This window comes from Chlamydotis macqueenii, chromosome 23 (genome assembly GCF_036417535.1).
Source record: "Chlamydotis macqueenii isolate bChlMac1 chromosome 23, bChlMac1.mat, whole genome shotgun sequence".
NCBI lineage: Eukaryota > Metazoa > Chordata > Aves > Otidiformes > Otididae > Chlamydotis > Chlamydotis macqueenii.
In genome coordinates, this window is record NC_141578.1 from 3,741,296 (window position 1) to 3,754,890 (window position 13,595).

General features: G+C 49.3%; 2 protein-coding genes and 1 long non-coding RNA gene across 3 annotated transcripts in view; 1 reads left to right on the forward strand and 2 right to left on the reverse strand.

Annotated features, from left to right (window-relative positions):
* Positions 1–8,489, forward strand: part of USP49 (ubiquitin specific peptidase 49) — a 34,427-nt gene extending 25,938 nt beyond the window's left edge. Inside the window, exon 8 of the mRNA XM_086765543.1 lies at positions 70–8,489. The gene's annotated coding sequence lies outside the window, so the exon portion shown is untranslated. The remainder of the gene's footprint in view (positions 1–69) is intronic.
* A 9-nt stretch (positions 8,490–8,498) lies between these two features.
* On the reverse strand, positions 8,499–9,445 carry TOMM6 (translocase of outer mitochondrial membrane 6). Its single transcript, XM_086765545.1, has 3 exons — positions 9,318–9,445; positions 9,133–9,231; positions 8,499–8,836 (listed from the first exon to the last, which is right to left on the reverse strand). The coding sequence occupies exons 1-2, from the start codon at positions 9,425–9,427 to the stop codon at positions 9,135–9,137; spliced, it is 207 nt and encodes a 68-aa protein (XP_086621671.1). The 5' UTR covers positions 9,428–9,445; the 3' UTR covers positions 8,499–8,836; positions 9,133–9,134.
* Positions 9,446–10,405: 960 nt separating this feature from the next.
* LOC147597983 (uncharacterized) lies at positions 10,406–12,953 on the reverse strand. The gene is made up of 2 exons (XR_015260995.1): positions 12,806–12,953; positions 10,406–11,668 (listed from the first exon to the last, which is right to left on the reverse strand). It is a non-coding gene; the product is annotated as an uncharacterized LOC147597983 (long non-coding RNA).
* Between the last annotated feature and the right edge of the window lie 642 nt (positions 12,954–13,595).

The following is a 13,595-nucleotide window of genomic DNA, read 5'->3' on the forward strand; positions in this document are numbered from 1 at the left end:
TGTTGTTGTTGGTTTTTTTTGGGTTTTTTTTTTTTAAACCATTGGCGTTCACATCTTTCCTCTTTGTAGGAAAAAAGGCTCACTGCAGGAAGAGGATCAGATCATGATGTTTGCCACCCAGGATCTGGAAAAGAGTATCGAGCTGTGCAATTCTGACACATAAGATTGCAGTCAGAATCTTGTTTTTAAAGCATCTTGTTGTTAAGTTATGCTCACAAAATGAAATGGGAAAGTTTGATGCTGTATAGCGTTCATCTCATATCAGAAAGGGATCACATCAGGCACGTAACAAATGAGCACAACCAGGAAACAGAAGCATTCAGCTGGCTTCAAAAACTGTCAGTCCCTAGTGATGCTGATTAAACTCCAGAAGGAACAGGTATAGTACCCCCCCCTCTAATTGCCGTTCAGATTTCCAGGATTTGAATCACACAGTCACCCGGGTATTTATTGGAACGGTTGTTGGATAGATGGAGTTGACTACACGAAGAGCCATTCTTGCTGGAGAAATGTTTCATGTTCTTCTACCAGAGGAAATGTTCCTCCAGGCGTCAGCTATCTCTGTGAGACCAATTTATCTCCCATCAGTTGAGGGCAAACCCATGCCTGGCAAGCTTTGCAATAGCTCTTTTTCTCAGTGTTACCAGGGTTGTGTGCAGACTTGGTGGTTTATTCTCTGAGCTGAACTGATTTGGCAGCTAAATTCACTGGGAATGTGATTTTAAAACAGTTCTGCTCTGGAGAAAGTGTGTTGAAATACAAAAAGAAAACCCTGCAATGAAACAGGAATGTACCTGTGTGTCGTATCTGTTTACAGTGGCAGCAAAAACAAAGCCTATACCACAGGCTTCTGCTGGCATTACTTTGTTGACTCGGTTTATAAACAGTTCTGAGCCTTGGCTTGCACAGCTGTGACAGCAGAACAGTGGCGCGCGGCGGCATCTTACACTGGCAGACTAGCACTTTTTTACAAGTGTGGCTTGTTTTCCTCAGGGGAACAGGGTGGTGGTAATACCACGACGGTGGGAGTCAGAGCTCGCTTCTGTTACTGCTGCTGGGGTAGAAACATCCATGAGTTGCGGTGGTCACACAAGGCGCAGTGAGGTTGCACAGGTGTAGCGCGCAGAACTCAGCCTGTGAAGTCTTTATTTCTGCTGGGACATAAAGGGAAGGAACGTGGTTAAATGTCAAATTCCATGTTGCGTTGGAAAGGCTACAGAAATGTCTGTATCTGTAATCATCTTGATTTTAGAATTCTATGAGAAACATAGGGCCTTAGTTGACTATTTATAGTCACTTCTCAGCCTACAGCTGCACCTCAGGTGTTTTTATAATTTGGGATTTGGCTATTCACATTTCACGTTTTACTCGAATCTGAATATGTAACTGCAGAGAGACATGACGTCTTTCAATCTTCATAGTTTGTAATTTTTTTAAAGTGGTTAAAGGTGAAGCAATCTAAAATAGGAGGTTCTCCAAAAGAATTGGTTCCATTTTCAGGCAGAGAAGTTCTGAAAGTGTGTTTCTCTTCCTCCCTCTTCTTTTATTCTCGTCAGCATTTGCCCATCAGACGCGCACTGACAGCCCTGTGATGTTGGAGGGGGGTAAGTTTCCCAAATACCATTCCTCTCTTTCCACTGCTACTACTGCCGCGTCTCGTCTCCTCTCCCGCGGGCAGGCTGGTCTCTCTTCCTTTGGCCACTGTTGATCGTTTCAGCCACGCAGAGATGAGCACAGCAAACATTAAACTTCTTCTGTCAGAGCACAGCGTTGCGCTAGGTCTCCTCTGTCCCTAAAGTTTCCCAATTCTTTGGTGTCTGAGCAACACACTGCTTTTTGAGCCTACAAAAACTGTCTTTTTGACAATTAAGTGTAATTTTGAGATCATATGCTCTTATTTTTTTTTTTGACACGAGACAGATTTAAACAGTCCCTTAGGAACTGATTCAAAAGTTTTAGCCTAGGTTTGTCTAAACATAGCAGGGTCTGGAAGGATTTCTTACGAAATGTCTGTCTATGAATTTACTAGGTAGGGGATTCTTTGTGCTACCAGTAAATAATAAAAATGCAACAGGCCAAATTTAGATCCAATGAAAGTAAACGTGACTGCTGATTGCAGGGGAAGCTGCGTTGGGTTCAGCACGGGTAGAAGTTGACATTCCTGAAAGAATCAACATCAATTGCTTGTGATTATCGGGGACACGATGGATTCTTTTCTGGAGCAAAACTTCCGCTCTGTGAACTGTGTGTGTCAAACAGCAAATTAAAAACTGGACAGAAAGGCCAAACGCAATGCAGCGGTAGTTGTTACTGCAGCGAGCCGCGCCTCTTCGCTGTGAGCGCTCATCTTTTCACTGAGTGTTTTGCGTTAATATTTGAATTCAGGTCGTAATGCCGTTATCACGTGAACCGAGCGGGTTGCAGAGCGGAGCGGGGAGCTGCGAGCGTTCCTGCGCCCAAGCAGATTTTGTAGCGTTTGCTGGTGACATCTTTTGACACGAGTGGCCTCTCCGTGTGACGTTAGCTTAGTTGTGTGGAGATGTGGAGGTACTGCAGTCAGAAGAACGATTGCCCTGATAGGGAAGGAATGAATTATACGTCCAAGTAAATAAACTTGCTTTTTCCAGCACTGTGAGGTTTCTGTAATATTTAGCTTTGATTTGGAAGCGATAGCGTATAGCATTTTTTATGCTGTTTGGTTTATATTTGTCTCCTGCAGGCTTCTTTAGATAAGCACAGCCCAACGCTCCCTCCGTGGGGGACGCTGTTTTATAGTGTCCCGTTTGCCAGAAATGCTGATTGCAAGTTACCTCTCTACAGCAGTAAGATGCAAATACTGCTTGCAGTTACGGTGAATTAAGTGCATGCCTGACAACAGGTAGCCTGTAAAGCAAACTTTGTCCCTCTTTTAACGGTATGGCTTCAAATTCTGCTAATTCACTGACGCGTATTTAGAATAATTCCAGGTTTAGGCTCTGCTTTTGCAAATACCTGGGCAGATGATGTGACTTAACTCACCAGCGGAGTTAAGTGGCCACAGCTGGGAGGTGCAAGCTAAGCGTCTGCAACATGAAAAACCTTTATTTTGGTACAACTGGAAGCAGAATTGGTTTCTCTATGTGCTGGGATTCCTGTACTGGGCTTTCAGTCTTGTAGGAAGGAGTCAGTGGCCTTGAGAGGCGCCCGGAGCGAGGGTGAGGTTCTTGGCACCTCGCAGATTGTGGTCTGAAGGCAGAGGAACCTGCAGACTGTCCGGCTCAGAGCATGCCGCCTTGGGGGCAGAACTTTCCCCAGCATATCCTTATTCCGTTCAATTTATAAGTAAATTTGCGTTCCTTAATTTTATGTTTTTAAGGATGAAGAATCTTAACGTATTCGTGGCCAGGTGTGATACAGCAAGTGCTGTACCTGTGGGAAACCGCTTTATTTTAGCTAACTTCATTCTGCTAGCAAGTTAGTTACGTAAACTTGCCTTTACGTTATCCCTTTGTGTCTGTATTCCCAAGTTAAACTATGCATACCACAAAACCAGTTTCTCTGCAAAGCACTGAAAAAAAAAAAAAAAAAGTTTTTTTCCCATTAGTTCTGACCAGAACAATTCTCTGGTCTGGCTTTGAAGTTGTTCATGTGAGGCAACAAACAGAATAATGCCCGTTAAACGCTTGACATCAGACTTTTCTGGGTGGCGGTACCACCCCCACTGAGGGACTTCCAGATGGTTTTTTGAGCGTAGGAAGAAAATTGAAACCAGTAAAAGCATTAAATGTGTCCTGTGGACTCACTTTCAGGTTTTTTTTTTTTTGCTTTTAGAAGGCAAAGCTTCTAGCGCAAATACTGTCTTGGTGGTAATTTAGAAATTCTTTTATTGATTGTAACGTCCCGAGGCCTCAATATGCCTGACTGCATCCCAGTGAGAGGGACTAACGAAACCTCTGGCTCTTGCGAGATTACCCCAGGATGAGCTCCAGTGGAAGTCACTGGCGTGGCAGAATGAGAGCTACGTAAGCCAGAGACAAGACAGGGAGATCGGTTTTACCGGCCAATACAGTTTTGTGAACTGGTTTTGTATGACTCCTTAGATTTGGTGCCTTGTATCCTATAATATTTCGCATGGGACAGAAATGTTTGGGAGATAAGTGGTGAATTTCCCCCCTCTTGACTGAAGCAGCAGACAGATTTGTGTGGTTTTACAAGTACTCAGCATCACTGACATTTTTACATTCCCTAGATTTGGCTTCTTAGGTTTTCTTAGGCCATCCAGGGCCGTAAGTTGACATCTGTCAGAGCACGCAGCTCAGAGCAAGGATTAAAAACTAGAGTAGCTGCAACTTTGGGAAGCACCTTCTGTTACAAACCTGATGATAGTTGCTGGTTTAGGGGGAAAAAAAAAACAAACCCAAACAGTTCCCATTGCCATGGCAGTGTTTGCACAGGTTTCCTCTCCGCAGCCCAGCAAATATTTCCAAGCGTGAGGAAAAGCGTGCCGTGGTGACGCCTGCGTAAATTTAATATGCAATAGATACACTTGTGTGAGATGGCCATGTGTCCTTTCTTCAAAGTAAATATTAAAATCCAAGCACCAGCTCTGAACACTGCCTTTTTGTGAGCGCTAATCCCTTCGGCAGGTTTGGGATCAGACTTAGGTTGAGAATTTATTGCCTGTGGGAATATAAAACCTCAGTTCGGTGGGGGTTCTGGTGTCTGTTACGTTAACGTTGATTCCCCTTTATTGCAGAGGGGAATGTGAAGCATTCTAACAAGCTTCTAAATTTGTAAAACCTCGTTTAAATGATCAAAAGCTGAGTTGATTTTAGGGGTGTGCCTTGAGGCTGCTCCTTCTGTCGTCCTGGTTTTTATTCTGTGCGTGTGTGTACGGGTTGCACTTGTTTGAAGGATGGTGGGCCAAAATAATTTTGAAAGAGTTATTAAGTCTTAAAAATGAGCTTTGCAGTGTACATTTCCAAAAGGGGGAGGGGGGGCAGAAGGAAAAGAAAAAAAAAAAAAAGTAGCCCAAGGGGCCCAAGACTGACTTTAACCACTGTTAACTATTTATTGTTCTGAAGCCTGTGCGTGGTACAGAATGCACTGCAGTTACAGCAAAGCGCTGTACCCTTCGGGTTCTTCTTGAATCCAGAGGTCCAGAGGAGGTCATGAAGATGATCAGAGGGCTGGAGCAGCTCTGCTGTGAGGCCAGGCTGAGAGAGCTGGGGCTGTTCAGCCTGGAGAAGAGGAGGCTTCGGGGAGACCTGAGAGCGGCTCCCAGTGCCCAAAGGGGGCTGCAGGAAAGGTGGGGAGAGACTCTTCAGCAGGGCCTGCTGTGAGGGGTCATGGTTTTAAGATAGAGGGGGGTAGATTTAGATTGGATGTTAGGAAAAAATTTTTTGAGGGTGGTGGAGCACTGGCCCAGGTTGCCCAGAGAGGCGGTGGATGCCCCATCCCTGGAAACATTCCAGGCCAGGTTGGCCGGGGCTCTGAGCAACCTGATGTGGTTGGAGATGTCCCTGCTCCTGGCAGGGGGGTTGGACTGGGTGGGCTTGAAAGGCCCCTTCCCAGCCAAACCATTCTGTGATTTTATGAACTGCTGTACTACTGATTCTGTGCGTGCTGGGGGTAGGGAAGGAGTCGGGATGAACGAAACAAGCAGTACAAACAAAGCCAAGCTGACCTCAGCTGTGATCTAAGTTTAGAAGAGACAGGAAGCGTCCGATAAGGGGGCCTGGTGCGTTAGGGGATTGTGTGTTTTGCAGGCAGAGACATTAACAACATCCCAACGCAGTCTCATTAGCAGCAACCTCCTGTTGTTTTTGCAGCAAAAACTTTCTGTGATCAGTAGTCTCATACTGGCAAAACAAATGGTGCTTTTCTGTTCAATATTACAGTTCCTAAGGAACACCACCCCAAAAATCTCAAGTTTTATAAAGGAGTGAGTTACTTAAAGCCCACAGCGTCACGGTAAATGCTCTGCGTAACTGGAAGTGAGAGAGGAGATGATAGTTGATGACTTTACCTGATGTGATTTGTACTTTTTAGTCTTGATGACGTACTTCCAGTAGAGGTGGCAGGTGGTGAATTTGATGATTGTTTTCTCCACGCTGAAGTGCTGCGCCCTGACTTGTCAAACCGGGTCTTGGTGGAATCTGGAGTTGTAGAAAAGGCCTCCTCCTCTTGTTTCTGTTGCTGCTTTACAGCCACTTCAGTGTGAGCATGTCTTTCCGGGAGCGCGGGGCTTCCGAATGTCGCTCCTGCTAGAGAGGAACAACCCCATCCCTTCAGCCTGGGCAGGGTTAAGCGTGAAGTGCTTAGGCTGGCCTTATTTCCTCAGATAACCATATCCATTCCATGGGGATAATTTGTACTGCTACACCTGTGTTAGTACGAACCCATGCCGCGTTTGCGGCAAGATTAAAGAATGTACGATAGCGCGGGCAGGCAGAGCTGTGCACGTGAATAATGTCACCACAGGCTCGTGGCGCACTGAGCGGCAGCGGTAGCTGAGAAAGTAGGATAACCACCGGTGAGGCTCCTCTTCTGCAGTTAGCATAGTGTTTGGGCTGCGAAACTCCGCACCTCTGCTTTAGGAATGGCATTTTCATAGCAAGTGTCACCTTCACTCTCCTTACCGGCCCTGGCCCTCAAGGCTGTTTCCTGCTCCTCCAAGATCAACCACACGTTTTCATGTGAAAAACAAGTTTTTTCTCTAGTTTATGGGATGTGCGACTTACAGCAACTGCCAAGCTAGAGCCCATGTAAAAGAATTAGGCCCTATTTTTTCCCCTGCTTAACCTCAGCTTTGGTTAAGCAGTCACAAACTCTTTAAGCCACAGCCTTCTATACATCTAACGAGCAATTTACGGGAAAGGAACAAGTGGATGAGTTTGCTTCCAGACAGACTTCTTTTAACAGGTCTGCTTTTCCCTGAAAGAAACTTAAACCCAGGTTAGAACTTCAGACAGCTTCTCCAAGAGGAGCGCTGCCGAGGCGAGCTCCGTTAAGGTGTGAGGGGCTTGGGCAGGATGCTGCTGGGGAGACCCTGCTTCTGCTAATGCCCTGGAAGCTCCGCTGTTGGCTGGAGTAAGGGCAGAATTAAAGCTAATCTTCAGCACTTTACAAAAGTTAATCCCGCTCTAAGTTAAGGTTGCTGGGAGGGTGCTGTTGGCAGAGGCCGGATAGAAGACGAGCTGTTTTCCTTCGGGACGCAATCCCCTGGCAGCCCTTGTGAAAACGGGAATTAAACGCTGCGCAGTTTGGGTGAGGAGCCAGGCTGGAGCTCGGGTGGGTTTCCCCATTTTTCGCTGGCTTCTGTGGAAGTTTTCAGTCAGAGCAGCCTCCGGTTTCTGCTTCAAGTTTCTGGTACTTGCGTCACTAATGACTTAAGCCGATGTGTGCCATGCTGTGCTCATGAATGAGCTGCCTTTGCTTCAAGGACACTCCCAGGCAGCAGCAAGTGTCAGGAGAATCCAATTAATTACTGAATGTTTCTGGCGATCTGGCCAGCTGTCTCGCAGCTCGGTGCAAGCACGCTGCTCCTAATCTTTGGGTTCAGCAGCTTTTATTTTAGTCAAGGTTTGTTAAGAGAACATCCAGTAAGTCACCTATGGCAGCCTTATGCACTGAACTGCCCCCTGCCTGAACCCAGGCCTCCCGAGGAGATTAGCGTGTTCTAAATCAAAACTGAGATTAACTATAAAATGACTTAATGTTCTAATTAATCCCCTTTTCCTGCAGAAGCTGTTTCTGCAGAACTTGGATTATCCGTACTTCAAAAGAACTTTTCTTCACAGGATGTTAAAATACCCGCTTTGAAAACGGCATTTTTAAGAATCTGTTACCGGTAGCGGACGGAGTTTCTCTCCGGGGCGGGTAAGGGGGCAGTTCTCGGTCACAAAACGCGGAGGCAGCGCCACTTCAGAAGAATGTCTTAAACGAAAAACCCGTGCGTAACCGTCCAAAGAACCTGAAGCCATGTTGCAGTCCCGCTGCCGTAACGCTCGGAGCTGGGAAGTTTCTCTGCTCTACAAAAAGCATCTTCGGGGAGCTGTTGCGTTAACGCCTCAGAGTAAATAAATCCCGGCCGCAGCTCCCACGTCAGCCTCGCGTGGTGCTTTCCCAAACAGCTTCACCACCCGCAGCCGGACTTTAAAAGTTGGTAAGGGCAAGCTGCGCTCTCAGGCCAGGGCACTAAAATGCTATGCAACACCAAATGGCTTCTTCTTCCCCCACACAGTCACGGTTCCTCTACCGTCTGCGTCCCAGCTTTATCTCATCCGGACAAAACCTGGTGGTCAGAGTTGACCTAGGGCTTGTCGCCGTTTGGTTTTTCCTTGGAATCAGTAGCTGATGGGTCCTGCTTACAACCCAGGACTGGACTTGTTCCTTTGTCTTTCGGGTGTGAAATATAAATCATGTTTTTATGATTTTTTTGTAAATCTTTACACTTTTTACACCTTGTTTTTGTAAGCTGAAGTTTCTTATTAAAAAAAAAACGAAACTCCAGTGGGTTATGTCATTATTTTACATACTTTATTAAACAGTCGGAGGGGGTACAGAAGAAAATTCCACGCACAGCGGCTTCACATCCTTGAGAAAACTAGTCTCACTGTGCCTTGCAGAATGAATTGAGAAAAAATTCTCCCTCTCACGTTGAAAAGGCTCCCCCCCTCCTCGTCACTGCTTCAGGCATGACGGCTTTGGAGCGCGAGTAGTAGCTCTGCAGAGCAGGAGAACAGAACGTACTCCCGTGAGCGGGTCGGAACTTGTAACGGCTGCACGCAGCTCTCCTGGTCCTCGTGTGCCGGGGGAGGGATGAGCTCTTCTCTCTTGCAGGTCTACTTCTTCCCTAGGGCAGCAATTAAGCAAAGTTAGCCAAGGTGTTGTGTTTTGTTTTGTTTTTTTCTAGTCTGGTCACTGGCATACAGCGGTTTACCACGGCTTTTCAACGCTTGGCGCAAATCGGACGGCGTTAGGCTTTACTCCTCCTGGGGCTGGGATGCGCTCAGGGTTTAGTCCCTCTCGTTATCTCTTATTTGGTGACCTCGCACGGTGACCAATTAAATTTATACAGAAAGCCGCAGCTCCCGGACGCCCCGCATCCCCCCGGGGCCGCCCAGCCCCGCAGCTCCCGCCGGGACTCACCGCTACGGGCCGGGCTGCGGGGCCATCAGGTCGATGTCCGTCAGATTTCGGGCGACCCAGACTCCGGCGGCGAAGAGCCCCAGGTTCACCAACAGGTTCCTGAAAAGAGAAACGGGCTGCGCTGCCACCCGGTCCCACATCCGGTCCCGGTCCCGGTTCCCGCCGCCCCGCCCAGCCACACCGACCTGCGGAAGTCGTTCCGATCGGTAGCGAACCGGTAAGCGCTCCGCAGCCACCCGCGCAGCCCCTGCGGCGCGGATCCCGACCCTCCCGCCGCCGCCGCCGCCGCCGCCATGCCGCCTCCCTCCCTCCTTCCTTCTCCTCCGCCGCCGCCGCGTGATGCCGTCACTTCCGGCGCGCGGCGGGGGCCCGCAGCGCCCTCGTGCTGCGCGTGCGCCCTGCGGGGGGGCGGCCTTGCACGACGCTTCTCTTGTGCAAGGGGGGGGGGGGGTGTATGTGTGTGTGTGAGTGTTTCTGGGGGTTGTACCCCCCACTTTGCACCCCCCCCGCCCCCTCCCTTTGCACCCGCACCCCCCGGCTCTGCGCCGGTTGTTTTTAGCGGCTGCCGCCTGCAAGGAAAAACAAAAATAATAAAAAAAAAAAATAAAAATCCCGAGGGGGGCTCTGGGCCCAGCCGTAGGCCCAGGGGTGCCCCCCCCCGGGCTGAGCCCCGCGCGGCGGGATCGGGGTTTTCCCTTGGTGAGGGCAGCCGCCGTCGGGAATCGCCGCTGCTGGGGGGCTGGGGGGGGATAAGTTAAGGGAAAAACGCGTGGGAAGCGGGGGAATTCCCGCAGCGCTGCGTGGGCCCTCACCCTCTGCTCCTTCTCCGGCTGGGATTTTTCCGGGTGCTGGGTGCCGGAGCGGTCGGAACCCGCGGCGCTGCTCCCGACAGGACAGCGCTGGGCCGTAAGCACCCACCAGCCGTGCCCGTGGGCAGGACGGCGCTGGCATCTGGGAAACGTCTCTCCTGTTTCCTCTGCCCCTCCCTGCCTGTGCCCGAACCTTGTTCCCAAATTCTGAGTTAAATATGCAATTGGGAGAAATAGGCCCAGGACGAGCTATAAACGTGCTCGGGGCAGCAGGCCAACGGCAGAAGGTATCATTCAGGAAGCCGCTGTCCTTTAAATTGGGCGAATCAATAGGGATACATCCATTTTTGTACGTGCCCCCAGCACGCAAAGCTCTCACTGGGAGGGATTGACTAGAAAAACTACAAGCGGAAATTAAATTTACCCCTGAGGGAATAAACTAAAAGTAAAAGAGAAAGAACTAATTAAAATGTTGACCTTAGCTTTAATTACAGATAAGGAACCAGAAGAAATTCCAGATGAAATTCTGAATCAAGCGTATCCTGGAGTCTGGGCAAGTGGAACCCCCGGGAGGCCGGAGACAGCGCAACCGGGAACAGTTAAATTGAAACACGGAGTACGACGGGATGAAGAAAGCTCCGAAGCGCGATGAGGATCCTCTACCAGAGCAAAAGTGAACCTCCCGACGTACCGGACCAGCAAAAGTTTGGTGGACGTGGCACGTAAATTTGAAACAGAGCGAGTGCACCGATCTCCTGTATCGATGGCTGGTACGTACAGTTTGGAGGAACCGCGGACGTGTCTGTGCTCAGCTGTAAGCGTGTTCCGTCAGGCGGAGGTTCGACCTAAAGCCAGTTCAGTGATTCTATGCGTAGGATTTACCCACGCTGGAAAGGCAATGACAAAATCGTGTCGGCAGGTGGCTCTGATTTCAGGTCCTCCCCTAATGGGTGTAACAGCTGCAGAGAGTTTAAGGGAAGCACAAGCCACCGATTCATCCGTTTTTTCCCCTGAGCCCTTTCCCTCTCTGAGAGTGAAACGTTCTGTTTTCAGTTCTAGCACAACATATAGGAAATACGCAATATCTGGGGAAAATGTAATCTGCAAAAAGGAAGCACGACATTTCACCCAACCGTTTACCTTTGGGAGTCTGGCTACTTGTACGGCATCTGAAAAATGCCGAAAATGTCACTCTGAATGTAAGGTACAACGGCACCGAAAAGGGAATCTTGCCGTATGGGAATTACCGACGGCCACGTTAAGTGTTACGCGTCAGCAACCCCAGTGCCGCTTTAGTAAATAACGGCAAAGAACAGCGCAAACCGAGCACGCTGTGGAGCCTGGAAAACCTCTCAGGAATATTCCCCTTTTTGCTTATAATGCCTCAGAGAAACACAACCACTCCAAGTCCAGCCACTGTCCCTCCTTTTTAACCAGCTAATTGTGCCGTGAAATATCACCGCCTCTCGTTCGCAGGTCCTTAGGTGGTGAGGCAATCCAACGAGCAGAAATTATTTCTGGATCCCACATATTTAAAAAAACTACAGGTAAACGTACGAGTTGATACATCCCAGATAAAATCAGAATGTTTGCCTTCTGGCTCACAGAGTCTTAAAGGATGGAAAGCGCGGTTACGTTCTAGAATTCAGCACTCAAGAAAACAAGAGATTGAGCCGGATGGTTTGGATCTGGATTGGGAGTTTTAAACTCTGTTGATCAGGAGTGTTCTGGTTTTGTTAGTGAGGGGGGGCCTAAGGTGGCAGCTTCTGTAGGAAACTGCTAGAAGTTGCTCCCCTTTGTTCAGTGGACTCGGCCGGGCCTAGGGCGGACCCACTGCTGGCCAAGGCCGAGCCGATTGGTAGCAGAATGTCCCGTGATAACGCCTCTGCGATAACGTATTTAAGTAGGGGAAAACAGGAAAAAAAAAAAGGGAGAGATGTGAAGCAGCTGAGCGGGGGGCAGAGAGGGGGAAGCGCGAGCCTCACGGGCCTTGCAGGCCTCACCCTCTGGCCTCCCGCCGGGCAGCCGACTGGGCCCAACTCGGCCCGGCCCGGCTGCAAGAAGTGGAGAGGAGATGAGAAGTGAATAAGATGTAAAAAGGATCCTGAGAGGCGTCTGCCAGCCTGTTGTGAGGAACGGCTGCAGACGCCAAGGTCAGTGAAGGAGGAGGGGGAGGAGTAACGTGGCTCCTGGCCAAGATTCCTCTGCAACTCGTGGTGACGACCATGGTGGAGCAGGTTGTCCCCCTGCAGCCCATGGAGGCCCACGGAGGAGCAGAGATCCCCCTGCAGCCCGTGGAGGACCCCATGCCAGAGCAGGTGGAGGCCTGAAGGAGGCTGTGGCCCGTGGAGGGCCCGCTGGGACAGCTGTTCTGGAGGGACTGCACCCCGTGGAAGAGATGACCCACGCCGGAGCAGTTTCACGGAGGACTGTGGCCCGTGGGAGGGACCCCACGCTGGAGCAGAGGAGGAATGCGAGGAGTTCTTCCCCCGACGATGACACAGCGGCGTAAAACAACGCGTGATGAACTGACCGCGACCCCCATTCCCTTTCCCCCCCCGTGCCGCTCGGGAGGGGAAGGTAGTAGAGATAATGTTAAGCCCGGGAAGAGGGAGGGGTGGGGGGAGGTTATCTTGTTCTCTGTCTCATTCTCCTGCTAGTTTTAGAAATAAATGAATAGTTTTCCCCAAGTCGAGTCTGTTTTGCCCGTGACGGTAACTTTAAGGATCTCTCCCTGTCCTTATCTCAAACCTTGAGCCGTTTTTCTTATATCATCTCCCCCTGTTCTCTCGGAGGGTGGGGGGAACGAGAGACAGACTGCGTAGTCTGGTCCCGATCGGGGCTGAACTACGACAAGGAGGTACTGATTAACAAACTTAGCGTAGCTGCCTCCGATTTAGGGAAACCAGAGGTACCATTAAGATCATCATTGATAACAGCTGAGTCTCGAAAGTTAACCGCTGACCCTACATCTTTATTAGCCAGTCACACCACCGAGGATTTCCAAGCAGTAACGACACAAACCCAGCTCTGGATACAATCCGTGGTTTCTGATCTCGTCGGGGATGTCAGGAAACTTGCTACAAGAAATTAAAGAAATTATCGCATGAGGTAGAATCCATCAGGGTGTGGTTCTTAAGAAAATGCTCTCCCACCCAGACACTGAGGCGCTATTAAAAAAGGTAAAAAAAAAAGCTCCGAACGAGCAGTGTGGCAAGTCCAGCACGATAGTCTGGAAATAAAGAATATCACAGCCGTGGTGGGACGTTTTTCTGAACACATCATTAAAATCACCGACCGCTGCGCAGGTTTTCAGCTTTTGGGTACATCCTGTACTGGTGCTGATCCCTGCAGCCGTCATACTGACTGTGCTCAGTCTCTGGCTGTGGTGGAAGATGCGAGCCGTTGCTCAACAAGTACGCGTGTTATGGGCTGTGAGTGAATTTTTGCAAAACAATTTGCGATAGCTTAAAGAAAAGAGGGGGGTTTAATTAAGGAATTGAGTTCAGTATGGGTTGTTTGACCTAACGTAGCGTTTAGCATAAGGATGAGTTAGGAAAACAAGAGCTCTTGTTGTTAACACAACGTTCTGACCTCAGGCAGGGGCCTGCCCCTCCGCAGGGGCACGATACGTACTGAGACGGTTGCTTTTAG

Bases quoted from the DNA above. Each gene is read 5' to 3' on its own strand.
- TOMM6 (XM_086765545.1), bottom strand. From the start codon at position 9,427: ATGGCGGCGGCGGCGGCGGCGGCGGGAGGGTCGGGATCCGCGCCGCAG. The intron at 9,232-9,317 runs GTCGGTGTGGCT...TTCTCTTTTCAG, and splicing joins GATCGGAACGACTTCCGCAG to GAACCTGTTGGTGAACCTGG.